The following is a 20,267-nucleotide window of genomic DNA, read 5'->3' as shown; positions in this document are numbered from 1 at the left end:
TTTCTCGGTTACTTTCAAATCACTCTCAAACTTCTGTTCAATAATAATAACAGTTTTCCAGTCCTCCGACGCGTACAAATCACACGACAACATCACTTCTGATCTGTTCTTTTCTGAATTGAAACAGCGACTCGGGTGCCCCATGACGTATATTACACGATGAGGGCACGTTACATGTGACTAAATACACGCCAGTGAGCACTCAAACATCGTCCGTGTAACAACTGTGTGCAAACACTTCGACATTCATACACAACTTACAAACATTCGCAGTTCGCACGCACGAATCTAGCCGTCTAACATGGTAGTCTATCGTGTTATAAAAGTGGATGTCGAGTTGCTTTTTTGTGTGTGTCATGGGTCCATTTTAGCAATTGTAACTAGTTGTTCATAGGGTTATAAAAACGCTGTGTGAAACCAAACTTTGTTCATCTGCCAATCTATTGGGCTCCTAGGTCCTTCACTGGAAATGGCAGTGTACGGAGATTCGAATGCCAAGGAAAATCAAGAAGTTGTGTTCGCTCATTTCACTAAATCTAATTGTAACAATCACTATCAATTTACTCACATGCGACCTCTCAACCCATATCAGACAGGTTTATAGAACACTCGAATACAAAGTACTCGAATACAACACACTTCGCATATCAGTCAAGTACCTTATAAACACCACTTAGCACTTATACGTCATTCATACTCGAGTGAATTGTGCTACTGCGAATATCATCGGTGTGATGTGTTCACCAGTCTATGTGTAATTGCCCTATAATGCCCTTGTACCATCTATGTGGTACATCCCTGGCGAGGCACGGTAACAACGTGCAACATTCGCCGATAAATTAAGGAGTTCAACAACTAGGGGTCACGGTAAGTGGCAGGAAGCGAGCACAAGAAAGGCTAGAGTCTGAGGCATGGACTGTCAATGGACAACCAACTATAAACGACTTTGACAACCAAAAACAACGGACTTCGAGTTTCGGCTGCTCCTTCCAGCCACCGAAGATATGATGCCCCCAACATGGTAGAATACCGATTATCGGAATTATCATGTTTTGACATTGAGAATAACGTATTCAAATCACAGAACATGTTTGCAACAAGCAATACTGAGGCCTTATAGTTAAATGCATCAAATCCTAGTCATGCAGCATGAAAAATCAATGACAAATCCCATGTGTCACTCATTTAAACATGATAGTGAAAGCTGAATGCGCCAAATGACCCCTAAATCACATGCATTTAAGGAAAACACGGAATTTTTGAGTAATAAGAGCTAAGGAGGCCCAGAAGCAGATTCAACTGTCACCATATGTTACAGTTTCTTTAGATCCTTACTTTCATATTCGTTCTGGTCACAGATCAGAATAAACGGTAATTGAGTCAACTTTTGTGATGCTAAGTCACCTTTCGATGTTATTTTCGACACCATATTAGTATGCACGTGACCATTAACCTCTTCCTAACGCGGCACCCATCTTAATAAGACAGAGCTATTTAAGCGCTCATTGACATTTACCTGATGGTGATGTATGGTTAACTATTGAGTATATCGTTCTTCGACGCAGTCACCAATATTGTTCGTAAAGACACCATTCAAAACTTCATCAGTATGTCACACAAACGTACTCGCATTTCATAGATATGACAACGCTCATCACACTCACTGTTTCTATTGTCAACGCACCACCGTTTTTATCAAGCCACGCCCAGCGTGTCCTCGCCCACCAATCAGCGTCCTCCCCAAAACGTGGCAGCCAATCACAGGCATTTGTGGAGCTGTCCTCGTCAAACCACCGAGCGTCATCACTCGTCCACCAATCACTGCTCGTTCTCGAACTGTTTGAATCCCGCCTTTTTGGCCACCAATCCCAGCCCGTTGCGGAGGGCGACAAATCGCGCCGGCGACGCTGATTGGCTGCCGCCGTTCGACTGTGGCGGCGTCTGGCGGTGACTGTTGACACTAAGAGTTACCGGGTCGCCGTTAGAGTGGAAGCCGTGTGTTCCGTTCAGGCCGCCCGAGAATGACGATTCCGATGTGTTCTGTAAAAGAAAAGTGGAAGTGGGTTAGAATGAGAAGAAAACTGGATTCGATGTACCTACACAAATTTACAGTTACCTGAAAAAAATGTATGCATTTCAATTTACAACGGATTGAACGAAGTGCTCCGTCTTGAAGGTTCTTCAGGTTCATCTCCCGTATGAAGCTGGGACCCTGAAATCTCTAGCTGTGATTCCTAACTGGACTCTGGAGGTTCTCCAGGTTCATTTCCCGGGGGTAGCTGGGGTTCTCGAAGCCGCGACTCTAGCTAGGGTTCTTAATACCTCACCTGAAGGTTCTCCAGGTTCATTTCCCGGAGGTAGCTGGGGTTTTCGAAGCTGACGCGGTCGGCGGCTCCGGCCTTCCTCCTCTTTCTACGATAGAGTACGGCTCCGACCATCATCACGGCCAGCACCAGGACGAGGATTATCACCACCGCCAGCACGGTGCCAGTGCCGATGTAGTAGTCTGTAGGGGAAAAATCGGCGGGTTATGCACCACGGCGTGGGGGGTAAATAGATGGGGTGGTGAAAGGTGAATGGGAAAAGTCAGACAATCAAATACGAATGAATCGATTTGTGATAGTAATTTATTTACTGGAGGATGGATGAGCCTTTAACTTGAACTAGGCTATTTAACCAATAAATGCTTTATAGAATGATTTTGGAGCAGAAAAAGTGAAGCACCACTAAGTGGAATAAAATGTCCTGTATGTTCTATGCTAATGCGCAATTACATACCTATAAGTCAAGAAGTATTGGATTTGTACATCCAGTGATTTAGTACCATATACTGTAATCGGCCAGTACAGTCAGTCTTGAAAGTACTGGGCATCAGTGCGGTGGATCCATCAAGCCCTCCTCAGTTGGGCTTATTGGATCCACCGCAATGATGCAAGGTACTTTCAAGACTGATTGCACGTAAGGCAGAAATTATCTTCCTCGCACGATTAAGCCTCCCGCTATAGGGTATTAAAAACATACATAGGGGTAAAAATCTGCCATAGGTACACATGCATCCCCTACTCACTTTCATCGGTGCTCTCCGAGGACACAAATATCCTGCCGGGGACAAACATGATCGGCGTGGTGAGTTGACTCGATCCGTAGTGGTTTCCCGACTTCACCGCGCACTCGTACTCCACACCGGCTCGCAGGCCGCTGATTCGCAGCGATGTCGAGCGCGTGTCGTTGCGCGACGAGATCTTGTCATCCGGGGCGCGCCAGTATACCCTACGGTAGGGCAAACGGGGGAGGTGTAGGGTAAACGGTAGGGAAAACGAGGCCGGAGGTGTAGCCTGTAGGGTAGAGCGACAGGGCAGCTTCTATTACTTTTAACAACGGTTCCATTTTATCGTTCCTCAAAAGCAGCCACAATTTGACAGGTTCATAGTTTAGATCAGCCCTGAGGCATAAAAATCACAGCGAAAAAGCGTTCTTAAAATAGCCCACCAAAAAAAGCGCAGATCGTTGTTGTCATTTAGGCCTACGCATCATCGAAATCTGTGAAAACTATGGGTCTCTTCCAGTCGCACTTCCTAACACCTCTAAACTCCTCCAAGATTGCTTCCCTGTTCCAATGGCAGCTCTAGCCCCTACAAAGCCAAGGAGGGCCCTGCTCCAACCTCCTCTATCTTCCTCTTGGAGGAGTTTAGAGGTGTTAGGAAGTGCGACTGGAACAGACCCTATGAAACACATATCAGGCAAACTCCCATTCTTGGTTCATATCCTGCCCAGCCTCACCTGTAGACCTCGACTTTGTCTGCGTTCTTGTCGGGCTCGTCCCAGCGGACACGGACGGCGTTACTGCTGACCGATTCCACACGGACATTGAGAGGAGGGCCCGGCAGCACGGCTGAAACACACGTCACGAGACGTTATTATGACGTCATTGGAGTAAAGAATGGCGGCACGTGAAGGCGGAGACTATCAGCTCTTTTCCTTAAACGTCTCATACAAGTAAGGTCATTCACATTTCCTAGTCCACAGAGCTTTGTACATAATCCACGAAACGATCAACAAAATCATGGCTGCTTCACTTGCATTGAAATAACTTGTCGACGCAAGCAGATGAAAAAAAAAATGTTTTAGGCACAAAACTCCACTTAAAACATTGCCAATAGTCATCAATGGATACAAGTAACAATTTGTTTATTGGGTTGGGTTAGGCCCTTTCAGTCTGATCATGTGACCAAGTGACAATCTCATACGTTTGTCGTTTCATATCTTCCCATCAGGATTACTGCAGACCATGAGTTTAAAACATAACCGCTCAAATCCCATAAACTCATTGACGCCAACCCGTACCTTTTCCCTCCTCGAAGCAGTCGACGATCTCCTTGGCGTATCCTATTGAGCACTCCTGAACAGCGGCCACCGGCTCGCCCCGACACCAGTCCAGACACCGAGTAGGCACGATCTTATTGGCACAGCAGCGCCGGTGATCAGAGCCATCTGTGGGTGGGAGGGGACACAGAATGTGATCAGAGCTGGGCATGGGTGGTCGCGGGAATCTAAAGACGTTTGCATCAATTTTTATTCGATCAATGTACTTTCTGCGGGCGATTTCCCTATTGAGTTCACTAGCCTTATCCCAAAGTTGCCAAAAACACCGCATAAGCTGATTAAATTTTAATTTAAAAGCTGATCGCATCTTTTTCAGTCGTGGACGCAACTATTTTCATTTCAACTGTTGCGTATTTAAGGACTGTATTGTAACCAGACTGCCTGTTGATGTTCGTAACGGTTGCACGGCGTACAGCAAATTGCTCATAAGTATAATGACTAACCAAAGCAACGCCTCTCAAAAACGTTACTTATGACGTCACTCACCTGCCGCACACGTCATCAGTTTTCCCATCTCTCTGGCACACTCTGGCATGGCCAGCACCGCGTCCAGATCGACGTCAAATGCGCATGCGCGCTGACACTGCGTGCTGACGTTGAGTCGGCGACAGCATTCGGTGACGCCGAGGTTGTACAGTTTGGGCGCCTCCTGGGGGTGGCGAGATGTAGGGGTTAGTTGAGAAAAGATCACTTCAACACTGCCTCAACGACTATATTTCTACCTACAAATATGTAACCAGCATCACGCCTGTGACTAAATTATTACACGTCTGTAACAATAAAAACGTCTTTGAGCACTCAAACACCGTTCCTCTTTGAGTCAAACTTCCGTCAAACATCGACAACGGAAGACAGCTGAAACATGTAACTTGTTTCGGGTATGCATATCCAGTGTCCATAGCATTCATATAAAGCGTTACCTATTCACAATCACGACCCCAAACTCCACTCCAAAACTTCTTACCTTCTGTTGGGTGAGCGTGACCAGCTTGGTCATACCACCAAACACGTTCTCGGCGTGGCAGTAGAAGTTGCCGAAGTCCTCCGCCGTCACCTGCTTGATCATCAACTCCATGGTGTGGTCTCCCTCCTGTTGATAGCGTCAACAGCGTCAGGACGGACTTCGACAACCAAGAGCAGACTCGACTAGGTTACTTGCCGTTCAGAGTTTATACTCTCAGATACATAGAATGAAATGGTTGGATACATTAGATGCACATTACAATAGTTGAAATCCTTGGCTATCACACGTTTATCACATAAGACTTGCCTTTGATTTATGAGTAACATAGTAGTGTGCATCATTCAGTACATTTATTAGTGCACTAAGCCTTCCACACATCGCTGGACTGGATGAAATCTAGGTCATCATCAAAAAGCTGTTGGTCCCGACTCTCAAACAAAGTGGTCGCCAACTTCTCACATTACGTTCTTTGACGCGCACTTCCTCAAAGAGCTTTGTTTGCTAGGCAGTACCAAAGTTTCAACACACGGGGCCGCATATGAGTCTCGCAACCCGTCAAAGTCTCGTATAAAACGAGCCCTGCAGACATCTTGTCTTTGAAGGGTCTCGAAATCACTTCCGAAGTCATCCTATTACGGTGGCGTTGGAAAGGAGGCTTACGTAAGGCTGGAATAAGGAAGGCCTCCGCCGCGTCGCAAAGGGTGGGCTTAACCCTCGCCCTGGCAGGGGGGGGTCGATGCGACCCCCCCTAAGGTTTTTCGAAGATAGCGTAAAAACGGCGGCGCGCAGCGCCGCCAAATTTGGCACAGCCTATGGGGCAACCTTTTTACATATGACCTGAAAATTTCAGGTCCGGGTGACCTTGGGTCAGGTCACCAGGTCAGAAAAACCAGTACAAGGTCATGGTCAAATTTCAATTTTCTTTTTCCACCTGTCCAACTCACAGTTTTGCACTGATTTCCTTCAAACTTTCAGGATGTGCTAAGTTCACCGATTTGTATAACATATAGTTCGGGCTTTTTGAGGTCACTGACCTGAGGTCAGTTAGAGGTCATTACGTCGTAATGTTAACCCTCGCATGTGTGCGGCGTTTGCCAGCTTCTAATGTGTAGGGGGGGGGTCGGTTGGACCCCCCCCCCTTGCCGTTTGGCCCCTGATCGAGCTAGAGCTTCGCGGAAAAAACGAGCGTGTTGCCCGTGACGAGAGGAAGCCGATGATACCCAATTTTAAGGTCCTAGGTCATTGGTTGACCTTCCAGGTCAGGTCAATGACCCAAAGTCGGGAAAATCGGGACCTGTTAGAAAGTCGTAAAGTGTGGCTGCTAAGGGGTTTTTCGGGGTGCTGATCTCGAATATCGTGTTAGTTTTGATCACAGATGATGTCTTGAAGCATTTAGACCAGGTCGGGTCAGGTCAGGTCAGGTCAACCAGTAGGCGTCGTGACGGGTATTCGTAGTACGTGTCAACCGCCTCTGACAGCTTCGTAACATGTTACGAAGTCACCAAAACTACTTCGTAAATGTTCAAATGGTTGCTAAATTCGAATTCAGCTCCAAAAACTAGCCTAGAAACATGTAAAACTCGAAAAAGTGACCCGAGGTCACCCGAGGTCACCAAAGGTCAATGACCTGACCTGACCTTCAGGTGACCTTGACACACACGGGAGTAACATCAAATCACATGTTTGAACGTTTGAAACCACGAAAAGCTTGCAAACACGCGGCTAGTGCGAGCCGACATACGCGAAATCGCGATTCCGGCCAAACATGGTCTCGGAAAAGAGGTCACAGGTCAAAGGTCATTTGGGTCAGGGTCATGAAATTTTCAGGGTAGGTGTAAAATTGATCAATGCGAGGGTACTGAAAGTTTCGTCGCGATCGGCCGCTTTTTACGCGAGTTATTCGCGAAAAACCATGGGGGGGTCCATCCGACCCCCCCCCCCCTACACATGCGAGGGTTAAGCCTATAGGAAAATACTAAATTCGGAAAATACTGGAGATATCCGCTTCGTTCTATCACTTTTGTGCTTTGAAACCACAGTACTTAACAGCAGGTCACTTGGTGCTTCTTTGTTTGGTGTACTTATCCATGGGTCAGGTCAAATGAGGTCAACTGAGGTCAAATGACGCTTTTGCCAATAACTTGGCACATAATGATGCTAGAGCTTAAAAAAATGGTATCATTGTGTTCCTGGTGATCAGCCAAATCGAATGATATGCGATATGATGCAATTTGGTTAACTTGAACTTAATTTATAAATTTAAGTTTACTTAAAATTTAAGAAAAACTTAAGGTGCACTTAAGCAAGCTAAAAAGTATATCATTCGACGCGCCTTGACGTGCTGAGTTCACTGGTGCTTTTCTTTTTGCTCTATCTTAATTAGACCAAAAGTTATAAGCGAAAAACTTTTGACCTGTTTTTCGCGAAATTTTTACATTTATACCCCCCAAAACCCCCCTAAATATTGACCTAGAGCAACGAAATTTGCACAGGGGCGAGAACTCCAGGGGGCCCACCTACCTACCATATTTGGTGTTTCTAGGTGCCATAGGAGCCAATCGCGAGGGGGGGGTCGCATCGACCCCCCCCTGCCAGGCCGTGTTATGAAAAATGCCCTGCCAGGGCGAGGGTTAAGCCGGGGTCTTTGGGGTGTCGCCATACTAAACCATTAAGTATCGAGTGGAATTATTAAGCAAAACTCTTGCCCTATAAATCAATGGACGGATAGGCCATTCAAACAATGATCAACAGAAACAATGGCTTTTGTGGGAAGAAATATCACTGGGAGTCTGATGAGTTTAGATGTCTTCACTTAGGAATAGTACTAAACAAAGTAGTTAATATATGTAATTGGATCACCGGCTACTAGTGTATAGTCTCTCTGCAGAGAGTGACCCATATAGTCTTACTACACAAACCGTTCCCTGGAAGCCTAAGCTCCTCATCTGTCCTTTCTGCACTTTTGACTTAGCTAACACCTCCTAACTCCTCCGTACCGTCTGTCCCGAGCTGAGAGTGATGATATAGTTTCCTCCGTCAATGACCAGTAACCACATAAATCCGTCTTACAATCAATCTTACACACTTGAGTCTTGACCTAGCTAACACCTCTTAACTCCTCGTACCGTCTGTCCCGAGCTGAGAGTGATGACATAGTTTCCTCCGTCAATGACTGCCTGGCGCTGAGATGGATCCCTGAAGAACACCATCTGTGGCTCGGGACTGGCGTCCACCTTACAGCGCAGGGTCACACTGCTGCCCTCCTTGGCCACGTAGGTGGGACGGGAGCGGATCATCGGACGACCTGAAAACGGTCATAACCGAGGTCAGAAGAACTGAAAGTGTTCTTTTTTCCATGAAGCTTATCGGCCAACGCCAAAATGACGAAAATATTGCAACAGATTTCCTCCAAAGTCCCTTAGTTGTAAGCTTGTATCTCATTGCAATGCATATCAATTACACTTTTGAATTAGCTCACGAAAAACCAGTAGCCAATAACCAGTAACGGTTTAACACGTGTAATTTACGGTATTCACATTTCTACAGCGATTACTCACGGCTGATGATAATGTGTCGAGTCGACTGCATCGGAGTGCCGTACCCGTTATCGGCATAACACGTCACCTGGCTCATGTCACGGGTCACGTTACGAATTGTCGTCACGAGGTGCCGCGTGCGACCCTGTTGGACAGACGGGGGAGGGGGGGTTGATGTGATGATATTGAGAGAAGTGATGTTTCGATAAGTGATGAATAACACATCAAGAAAGAGCGAGGCATAGTTAGCATCATATGTAGATAACATGAATTCACTGATTCACGTTATCTATGATAGCATGATTAATGTTATTTATGGCTGAGATTATCACTAAATTCATTATTCAGTCAATTCGAGACATTTGGATTATTCATATCGTTACAAACAGCTGTTAATTTATCTCGTCCAACTTCGCTTCATATTCACACAATTTCGCTACTACTCAGTCCAAATTATGAGCCGGGAACTTTGTAACACACGGAAAACAACCCAACCGAGATGTGAATAAACATGATACCAGACCGCTAGATTAGCGAGGCCTGGTCCAATTCGACACAACAACTCACTAACTTGGAGCAAATGGGGTAACAAAGTAGTTGGGGATTTATAACCGAGTAGAAAGACGATGAATTAATGTTCTGAGAGGGGTTATAAGCCGAGTTGTTTACAATGCAGTGTAAGGCAATAACAGTGTTATTGGAAAGTTGAAAACAAAGGCATTGTTTGAGCTGAGATCATAATTCTAATAATTCGCAATGCTGGAGAGCCTCGCTGCTCTCTCTCTCTCTCTCTCTCTCTCTCTCTCTCTCTCTCTCTCTCTCTCTCTCTCTCTCTCTCTCTCTCTCTCTCTCTCTCTCTCTCTCTCTCTCTCTCTTTCTCACTCACTCACTCACTCACTCACTCACTCACTCACTCACTCACTCACTCACTCACTCACTCACTCACTCACTCAATCAATCACTCACTCACTCACTCACTCACTCACTCACTCACTCACTCACTCACTCACGCACTCACCCCTCCCTCTCTCCTCTCTCCACTAGTCTCACCTCAGTCACGTGCCTCCCGTTGATGTAGAGAGCCACCGTGGGCTCGGGGGCCGCCATGGCGATACACAGTACGGTCATACTGCCTCCCTCCTTCACCATGTCCGTGGGGTGGATCGTAGGCAGCTGGGGGAAGACATCACATGGGGTCAGGTGGCGACAGTCGAAATATACGAATATGTGACACGAAATACACGAAAATCGGACACGAATTGTGACACAAATAGACGCGAATACACCAAAATAGTGTCAAAAGTAGCGGACCGAAAATGTCTGATTGAACTTGCAACCGCAGATTGTTTGAAATAGACAAACACTATTCGTTAGAATTGTGTTTTTTATTGAAAAAACAACCGCAGCAGTTTGAGGTTGGGGCATGTTTTCCATAATGGAAGTCCTACTACATTGTTTGAGATCATTTCTGTAGGATAGATTGCCATTGCCTTGTGAACCGTCAAAGGTTTCATATTAATGTAACTATTCTGCCTTTAACCCGCGAGTTGCTGGGGGGGGGCGTTAAACGCCCCCACTTTTTTCGCCGGGCCATAGCATAAAAACGGCGCGCCGCAGGCGCGCCAAATTTTGGGTACCTGTAGGGAATTGATTGAAGTGTATTGTGACAAAGTTTCAAAAAAATCCGTCGGAAAATTTTTGAGATATCGAAGTTTTAGTGACGTCATGATTTCTGAGTTTTCGACCAAAAACGGCATGTGTTCAAAAAATGATATAAAATCACAGAATAGACATACAGACATGCCGTAAACGCCATTAGACTGCCAATACCATGAACAATCAAATGGCTATCTTCGATTATTGATTATCGATCCGAATTTTCCAAAATCTTGAACTGAATCTTGGCGATTTCTCGTGACTACTTCACGACCATGATACATACATTTCTTAAATTGAACTTTTTGAGCCAAACACGTACACATATGACAAAATGAATGTCACCATCGTGTTCTACGCCCCAAATTACCCATAAAACATGTGTCACAGGCTGCGAATATCAGTTTTGATTTTCGGGGATATGTGCCTACCCGGTTGACCTGACCTTGACCCTGACCTATGCCTGACTGACCCCTACATGGAGCTGACACTCTTGTAGACCTTATATGATGGATTGTGCACCGTTTTGACAGAGTTTATCACGAGAACCGCCCATTGCGAAGTCCTGAAATCCATGCTACTGAAAGCCCGATTTCAGGTATTTGACCTGACCTTGACCCGACCTGTGACCTCGAAATTCAACTTTAAAGTACTCATCTGAAGCGTCTCGTCGCGTTCTTTCGTTTGCCGCCTCGTGCGTTTCGCTGCGCCTATTGGTTCTCGAGTTATCGGCTGGGGGCGTTTAACGCCCCCCCCCCCAGCAAACGGTGGGTGGCGAAATACCCCAGCAACTGCCGGGTTAATTGCGCTATATGAAGATCACTCATTTATGCAAGGGGTGAGAACATTATGATATCTTTGAAAAAAATGCACTAATAAATTCGCATTAATAATTAGCATAAGCCACACTTCGTAGTTGAGCGATCGTAAACGAATACACAGCGATCGATCGACTTCGAAGCGTGGCTTATAATAATTATCTATGTTACCATTCCAGCACGGCTGTCCGCCCCTTAGAGCGGACAACTCACCCCTTAGCTTTAAATCGGATCATTACACGAGCATTTTTATCTCAAATAAACCAAGACAAACGCTGAATCCGTCCCTCGGAAACCAATTACAGACCCTTCATGACCATACTCGCGCAGTTCATCGACAATTTGCACCTCATTTTAACCCGCTCTCCCGACCCCAGACCACAGTCTATTCTCAAGTTTCTGACGCGTGCCGCGCCTGACTACAACACTCATTAGTTGTTCATGACCCGTCTGAGCCAGCCAGAGCGGCTTATTTGGCCACAAATTACACGGGGAGTGTTAAACAGGCAGGCTGAGGCTTTGGACAGGGCTAGGGGTATAGGCTAAGAACAAAGCCGGAGTACGACAGGGGATTGACCGTTTTGGTTATAAATAGGGAATCGACTAAGAGCACATCAAAGCGACTTCTGGGTCAAAGCAGCTCATATCTCGACTTGGACGATGGAGGTATACTATACCGGGATTTTACCCAGCTTAGGTAACGTAGCTCATGAGAGAGTTTTATCGGAATAAATGTTTCTGTTATACTCACAGGGATGTGTGCTCAAGGAAAAACGCTAATGGTATGGGACATATTGGTATGGAAAATGCATCGCAAATAGACCGAAAAACCGGGCATGTAACAAGAAGCATGTGGAGCAGTCTGGTAAGAAGAATTGTAGTGAATATTTTCAATTCAGGAATGGCTATTTAGCCAAAGAGCTGTTTCTTCACGAAAATGAGGCTTACGAACTTTATCCCATTTAACCTAGTAATGAACAAGCTTCCTCATCTCCATGTAGACAGCTTAGTCAGGTGACTCATACCTCGACGTAGGCAGGATATGCAGGGCTGGTCCACATCTGTAGAGTTTCTGACGGTCGGCTCTCACCCAATCCGCTCAGCGCAGTCACAAAAACACTGAAACGCATCGGTGAAACATTCTCAGACGGGCAGGACAAACAGTCTGAAGCATACCGGACAAAACACACTGAAACGGATCGAGGAACATAGTTACATACTGAAAAGTGCACGTCAACATTCTGAAAATGTCACAGAAGTTTCATTGTGTACCCAACAAAGACAATGAAATATAACCGAATGAACAGCTAAAACATCTGAACCAATGTCATCGATACGTTAATTTTTATATTGTCCGCACATATGTACATTTTTACGTTACGGCACCGTATCAAGTACTATGAAGAAGTTATCTACCCTCCATTTCTGTACGCGTCATATAATCCACAGGTTGGACCTTTATTTCAAGTCACTGAACTCTATAATGTTTCAAGTACATCACGTTCCTCAGCTGATCCTCCATCTATCTCACCTGTACTGAGAGTTGGGCGTCAGTTTGACCAGCTTGAGCAGCAGCGCCGCCGTGGTGACGTTGGTGTACTCTGTGGCGTTCGGACCGCGGTAGGACACCCTGTGGGGTGGAAGGGGATCGGTCTCAGAGACTACACATTGCTATAACGCGCTTCGGATGGCGGTAGGACACCCTGTAGGGTAGACGGGGTCAGTTTGCGAAGCTACCTTCACTTAGACAACTCAACACTACACTAGACACGGTCTTAGCCCGCCTCGGACCCCGGTAGGCATAGGCGTAGGAACAGGGGGGGCCGGGGGGGCCATGGCCCCCCCACTTTCGGAGGTGGGGGGGCCAGCAATGTTAACTGGCCCCCCCACTTTTTGCTGACTTAAGTGTCTGTCTGTACCTAACCTACCACCCGGTAACTTGACAACTATTCAGCTTGCCCTTTAATGAGGATTCCTTTTTGTTTCTACAGCGTTATTGACCGCAATTTCCTTCACTCAATGAAGGAAACCATATCAGAGACAAGACTGTGAGTCCTGGTGACAGCATTTTGTTGAATACGAGGCGCGGGACAGCGAGCACTAAAAAGGTATAGGCAATACTAAGACAATACTAGCACGGTGCAGGAGAATGCGTTTACAAACGACCAACGCTTGACCTTATCTGCTTGGGGTCGGCATAGTTCGTCAAAGGCGTTCTAGCTGGGGGCCAGGGTGACCGTGCCTCAGCCTCGGTTCAAACAGGCTGGGGGCCAGCAATGTCTGTTTCTGCCCCTCCCCCTTCCACTTTCAGTGCAGTGGCGGTCGCAGAGGGGATCAGGGCCATGCCCTTCCCCCTCCAAAGGCTAATCAGGGGCCATCATATCATTTGCCCCCCCCCCCCAACAACCAATGGGCCCCCATGGGCGTATGGGGCTCTGGCCCTTATTCGATTGTCACGAGACTCAAGAATCCCACGCTAGCTATTAACAGCTCCCAAATCAGTCTTTGAGGGTCCTACACTGATCTCGGAGGGCCCTTCAGTGGCGGTCAAGCGACCACATTGACCGCTGAGAACCCACATTGACCTCATTTGAGGGCCCCTAAACCGGCCTCAAGGGCCCAGCCGGCGTCTGAGGGCCTCACACCGGCCTCTGGTGGCCTCATTTCTGTCTCTGGGGTCCCAAGACTAGCCTTTAGGTGCCTTTGAGGGCCTCGCACTGAATTCTGAAGACCCGATGCCGGCCTCTAAGGGTCCGCATCGGCCTCTGAGGGTCCACCTTGGCCTGAGGGGTCCAACGCCGGCCTATGCCGGTCTTTTAGGGCCCCACACTGACCTCTAAGGGCCCATGCTGACCTGTAAGGACCCACATTAGCCTATGAGGTTTTGCACGGGATTCTGAAGACCTGATGCCGGCCTCTGAGGCCCATCTTGGTTTTTGAGGGCCTTCTGCTGGTCTCTGGGTTCCAACACCGGCCCATGCCGGAATTTTAGGGTCCCACATTGACCTCTAAGGGCCCCGCACTGGATTCCGGAGTTCCGATGCCGGTCTCCAAGGGTCCGCATCGGCCTCTGAGGGCCCACCTTGGCCTATGAGGGCCCTCCGCTGGTCTCTAGGTTCCAAGTCCCGCCCATGCCGGTCTGTTACGGCCCCACACTGACCTCTAAGGGCCCATGCTGGCCTGTAAGGACACGCATTAGTCTCTGAGGGCCTTGCACTGGATTCTGAAGACCCGATGCTGGCCTCTGAGGCCCATCTTGGTTTTTGAGGGTCTTCTGCTGGCCTCTGGGGTCCAACACAGGCCCATGCCGGCATTTTAGGGTCCCACACTGACCTCTGAGGGCCCATACTGGCCTGTAAGGACCCACATTAGCCTCTGATGGTCCAAGTCGGCATCTTAAGGTCTCATCCTGCCCTTTGAAGGCCCTGTATTGGTCTCTGAGGGCCTTAACCCTCGCCGGCCGGGGGGGGGGGCGGGTGCCGCCCCTCCTTAGTTTTTTTCGCGATAGCTCCGAACACGCCGGCGATAGAGAGCTGAAGCTTGGCATACCTGACCTTTGAATCAAACGGGATCTTTTGACACCAACCGCATTTTCGAGTCAGATCAGGTCACTGACCCATGTGGTCATAAGTGAACCTCTGCACGGTCTTCAGATGTCGCAACTTCGCAACGCCCTCACTGCCAGAGGAGATTTCACAGGGAAATGAACCTTGGAGGACCTAGTATCCAATAGGAGTCTCTCAACTTGTATAATGTATATCTCGGATTTTTCCTAAAGTTCATATGAGGTCAGGTCATTTTCGTGACCTCACCATTAGGTATAAGTCAATGAGGATAAACTGAAAACTTTTTCTGGCGCCGGGAACGATCGAACTCCAACTATCTCAAGCACACCGAATCGTGATTTCATGCACTCCTTGCAAGGTTCGATGCGTCACTTTTGCAATGTTGACCTTGCGCGACGTCATTTATGAAGTTATAAGGGTCTTATTAGTTTTTCGTCAATAACTAGGTACCGATCAAATTGAGCTAGCGAGTCGGGAAAGCCACCTATGGACTCAAGAAGACCTGCCGAATCGAATGATATGCGACATGACCTCCTTCGACCAATTTCGTGACCTGGGGACGCCGACCTGACCGTGACCCGAGATCAACACCCTAAGTTTACCTCACCCAAACAAAAAGTATATCATTCGACGCGCCTGAGAGAGGCGAACACGATGCTGGCCAAATCGCGGCTCTGCGGCCATTTTTTGCGAAGTTATTCACCAAAAACGGAACCGTGCCTTGACGCACTTGACCTGACCTCAGAGGTCACCGGTTTTTGTTTGTTTTGTTGGGTTAGGCCCTTTCGGTCCAATGAGACCATTTCAGAGCCGGAAGGATGATAGGATATAGGGGGAGACATTGGTCTGGGCAGGCACCCTAGTGAGTCGCCGGGGCTGAGCCCGTCCAGAGGACAGGCCACCCAGCCCCAAGGCACTCACTGCACCCGGCTACGGGGTGCGCTCCCTCGGGAGCAGCGGTGCCGCTCCAAGGGAGCAGCCCGCATGAGATAAAGTTGCCTGTCCAGCCCGGAGGGGGTTGCGGTGTGGAGGAGAAGGATTTCAGTATCCTGAGGATAAGCACGGAACGGTGTCAGAGGTCACCGGTTGACCTAGGACCATAAAATCGGGTATCGATCTCTGCGTCTCGTAACGGCGCACACGCTCGTTTTACCGCGACGCGCTAGCTCCACCTGGGGCGAAACGGCGAGGGGGGTCGTACCCGCCCCCCGCCCCCTCGGCCAGCGCGTATGTAGAAAACCTATAGGACCGGGCCGTGGAGGGTTAAACTGGCCTCTGAAGGCCCAGACCGTCTAAAAGTCCCACACCGGCCTCTGATAAGTGATAGTCAATCAGCCCAGTTGCAGGTGGTCGCTGATATAAAACCTCTTAAAAACGTTATAGGCCTGGCTGAGCCTAGCTGGGCCGTTCATGCTGATTTTTATAGGTATATTGAAAAGACTCGCTTTGCACGTTTCACGCTTGCTCGTAATGAAAAAGTTGCTGGATGCCTCTGGAATTTGCATGGGTGCCGACGGCTGCGGAGGACAGGGGAACGTGTCCATCAGTTTGAGTTTATGGACGGGAGACTCCCTGAAATTTCAACCATTTTTTTTTCTTTTTTTTTGTCTCGATTTTTTTTTTTACCTCTGAGCATGTTTGCGAAAACAAAGTGGCCGAAATCCGAGGAGAAATCGGATTTTGGGGGTAGGTTAGGTTTTGGACCTCTGGGACCCTGGCCCCCCCACTTTCGAAAACGTTCCTACGCCTATGCCGGTAGGACACCCTGTAGAGTAGAAATGTAGCAGGTACCGTCCACCACAATGCTTGCTAAGTAGGTGCGCAAGGGTGCTTCCAATGTAGCATCGCATCATTGAAACCGTTCAGTTTGTAGAAGGTAGATATGGAGGAAGAAATAAAAAGAGACGGCAATGATGGCAAAAAAAATCCTGCAGCGTAGGGCTTCCTTTCGTGTTACACTATACCAGGCCAACACCAGATCCCTCTACGCCTTACCAACGATCTCATTTCCAGCTAACGAACCATGAGCTCCAGAAGCCAGCGATCCCCGAGGGAAGTGTGCGTGGCTGCCAATTTGATTTACCCACCCTTTCCCGTCCCAAAGTTTCCGCCACCCCACGTGGCTACCCTGGCCAGCAAATTGGCCCAGATGAGGTCATTTGCGTTCAGCCATGGTTTTGGCACGTAATTAACAAAAGTTATAGGACAATTACGCGGCTTTAGTACGTGGCAAATCTTTTCGCAAACTTTCGTCAGCTTGATAAGGCTTGGCTGCGAAAGACAAAGAGACGTTTCTTAGGCTTTCTTAGGCGTTTCTGAGAAGACGAGATTATACTAGGCCTATGAAAATATAGAATAGCTGCGGGTAACAAGTAGCAAGACATAGACGATGAAAAAGGAGCCTCTCGCGAGCAGTAGACTGAAAGTCAGGAAGTTATCTTCTAATATGCTTTTTATCTCAGCGCATTTTAAACATAACGAACAATGTCACCGAAAAATGATGTATCTAACACACTTGTATACCTGAGCCTTATCTCGCTGTATCTCACTGTATCTCACCTATACCTGAGTCATATTTCACCTCTATCTGAGTAATATCTTACTGTATCTCACTGTATCTTACCTACATTTAAGCTGAATCCCACTGTATCTAATTGTATCTCACTGCATCTCACCTGTATCTGAGTCGCTCGGTGGGGTGTGAGATGACGGGCGGCGCCCAGCTGACAGTGAGTTGAGTCGCCGACAGCTCAGATACACTCAGACTGTGAGGGTGTGACGTCACCGCCTTCTGCATGACGTCACCTGAGGGAAGGACAGAACGTGTGTTAATGACATCATGCTGCATGCATTTTGTTAGAAAAAACACAAGCTTTTCGTCCATAACAAATAAATTGCCAAGAACAGACGTATTTATTAAAAATACGTGGAAGAGATTTGACCTTTGAAGAGGTTGACATCAGCACATTCCCTACTGCCTTTCAGAACGTAGATAAGCAAAAGTAATAAATTGACAAAAAAGCAGCAATTTTAGCGCTTAACATTTCCGCGTTTTTATCACGGCACCATATTTACAATTGCAGAATAAAGGAATACCTACCACTCAACCAGGCTTCATAACAAACATTTTGCAAGCACGAGGGTTGAGGAGCGAAACCAGTGAGAAACGAGCCACAGTGAATGAACGGGATGGAATAGGATTTTTGTGTTTCTGTGCTGGCACTCCACCCAGACAGCTAATTTGCCTTTGCCAAGGGTGACGCATTAGTGTTGGGTGTAATCATGCTGAAAAGGAATGGGATGAGCGGGAGAAGGAGAAATGCAGGTGATTAGCATCTAACTAGATGCAAGAAATGAGAATATAATGGGAAGGAGCGGGAAGACAAAGAGAGGGGCGCGGTATAATGAAGAGAGGAGGATGGAGAAATAATCGACCTGAGAGAGAGAGGGGGAGACAGAGGGAGAGAGAGAGAGAGAGAGAGAGAGAGAGAGAGAGAGAGAGAGAGAGAGAGAGAGAGAGAGAGAGAGAGAGAGAGAGAGAGAGAGAGAGAGAGAGAGAGAGAGAGAGAGAGAGAGAGAGAGAGAGAGAGAGAGAGAGAGAGAGAGAGAGAGAGAGAGAGAGAGAGAGAGAGAGAGAGAGAGAGAGAGAGAGAGATACAGATACAGATACATGTACAGGTACAGGTACAGGTACAGGTACAGATACAGATACAGATACAGATACAGATACAGATACATATACAGATAAAGATACAGATACAGAAGAGTAGGGAGAACGTCAGATAGATGAGCAAAGACGGGCAGACGAGAAATTGTATATGTATTTCATCATAAGAAAAAATTGCATATATCAAACCCTAGAAGTAGCAACATAACTCAGACCATCGACAGAGAGAGTAGGAGGTTAAGAAAGAGCTCGGGAGAGTCGTCGAAGGCTGCTGACCACGCCAGAATGGCTGGCGACTCCGTAAAAACGTGACTGATGGTTGCTTGGATCCGCCGGTCGTGTCATCGAGGGACGGCCAGAGACGATTGAGGAACAATATGATACGGGGTTCTCTGGCAGAGATGCGGTCAGATTGCAGTTGAGAGTCAGTAAGGAAGGCTTTCAACGCGGAGTTTGGAGAGTGGGAGTCAATATTCGAGGGTGGTGTTCATTTTTTAAAGTTTCTGCTCATTATAGCGAGCTGGGATGGCAATCATAATGGACAATAAGGCAAAAACTGTTCTGAAATTCTAGAGGCAGTAGCCATACTCCACAACTTTCGAAACAAACATAACTAATTGCAATTCCACAGCAATTTACCACGCTAGAATTATGCATTAGCGGAAGAGCTATGAGTTTCACTATTATGTCGATGGTTGGTAGAGCGAAGTACCCGGTACTTGGTACTTACCGTGCTGGTCGGTGACGTTGATAGTGATGATAGAGCTGGGCAAAGAAGTACCGTACTCGTTGACAGCCACCACGGTGAATCCGTACAGCTGACTGGCGGTCAAGTTGTCCACGAGCGCGAACTGGCCAGTTACGTTCAGCTCCTGACGGGGAAATTCATTCGTCACCAACGTACTTTACCCCAGAACATCACTATAACATTATATAAAAACATTGTGCAACACTCTACGAGCTATCAGCAGGCTACATGAAAAGAACTTAAACTAATTTGCAATCATATTTCAATCAGATAGTGAGCAAAGGGAATAAGAATCAGGGTGTTTTACGACTGCAAAGTCGATGACTGTAGTCGATAGCTTGCGTCTCAGCGCGCACCCATACTCAAAGCATCTATGCATATTCGTATCAGATCTCATCCAGACCTCATAATATCATCCACTGCATCACCACGCCTTACAGTTTATAGCAGCGCATCGAAATCTGTCACCCGGGCTCTTTAACCTAGAGATTTTACTGCTCTCTCGGGGCGGCATTAGGCTGCCACGTCGCGAGAGCCATCACAGTTGACCTTTCACCAGCCGGAAATTTAAATTGTAAATGGCTCCTAAGGTAGAACGTCCCAGACAAAACTGCTGCCTGGAGCTCTCAAGTGCGTCTCGTGTTAAATCGACGGTCAGTTACAGAAAGTCGGTAGGTCAGTGTCCCGTTAAGGTATCGCTGGATTTATTAATTCCTTCATTCATTGCAGTCATGAATCAATGATCCACAGTACGTTCAAGTTTAACTCCAAGTGAATAGGTTATTTCTCGTTGCTTAACTTCTAGCGGCGGCAACCTGTACCCAATGAACTTATACAATAGAAGACCTTAGAAAACGAATTAAATGGAAGGGTAGTTCCTGCACCGCACGCAGACTTTTCTTTTGTTAGTTCGCTTTTGCTTCAGCAAT

The 20,267-nt window shown here is 47.3% G+C and overlaps 1 protein-coding gene across 1 annotated transcript; it reads right to left on the bottom strand.

Moving 5' to 3' along the window:
* Positions 1-131: 131 nt before the first annotated feature.
* LOC122375159 (Ig-like and fibronectin type-III domain-containing protein 1) lies at positions 132-19,462 on the bottom strand (the record flags this gene model as incomplete). The annotated part of the gene is made up of 14 exons (XM_043354388.1): positions 132-2,040; positions 2,328-2,506; positions 3,068-3,270; positions 3,781-3,892; positions 4,345-4,491; positions 4,870-5,032; positions 5,348-5,473; positions 8,473-8,651; positions 8,905-9,028; positions 9,934-10,056; positions 12,383-12,476; positions 12,889-12,987; positions 17,599-17,728; positions 19,321-19,462. Coding segments are annotated over 14 exons (2,043 nt in total), but the record flags the coding sequence as incomplete, so codon positions are not given.
* Positions 19,463-20,267: the final 805 nt, after the last annotated feature.

This window comes from Amphibalanus amphitrite, unplaced genomic scaffold (genome assembly GCF_019059575.1).
Source record: "Amphibalanus amphitrite isolate SeventyFive unplaced genomic scaffold, NRLGWU_Aamphi_draft 001786F_arrow, whole genome shotgun sequence".
Taxonomy (NCBI): Eukaryota; Metazoa; Arthropoda; class Thecostraca; order Balanomorpha; family Balanidae; genus Amphibalanus; species Amphibalanus amphitrite.
This window is presented reverse-complemented; position numbering and strand designations above follow the sequence as displayed.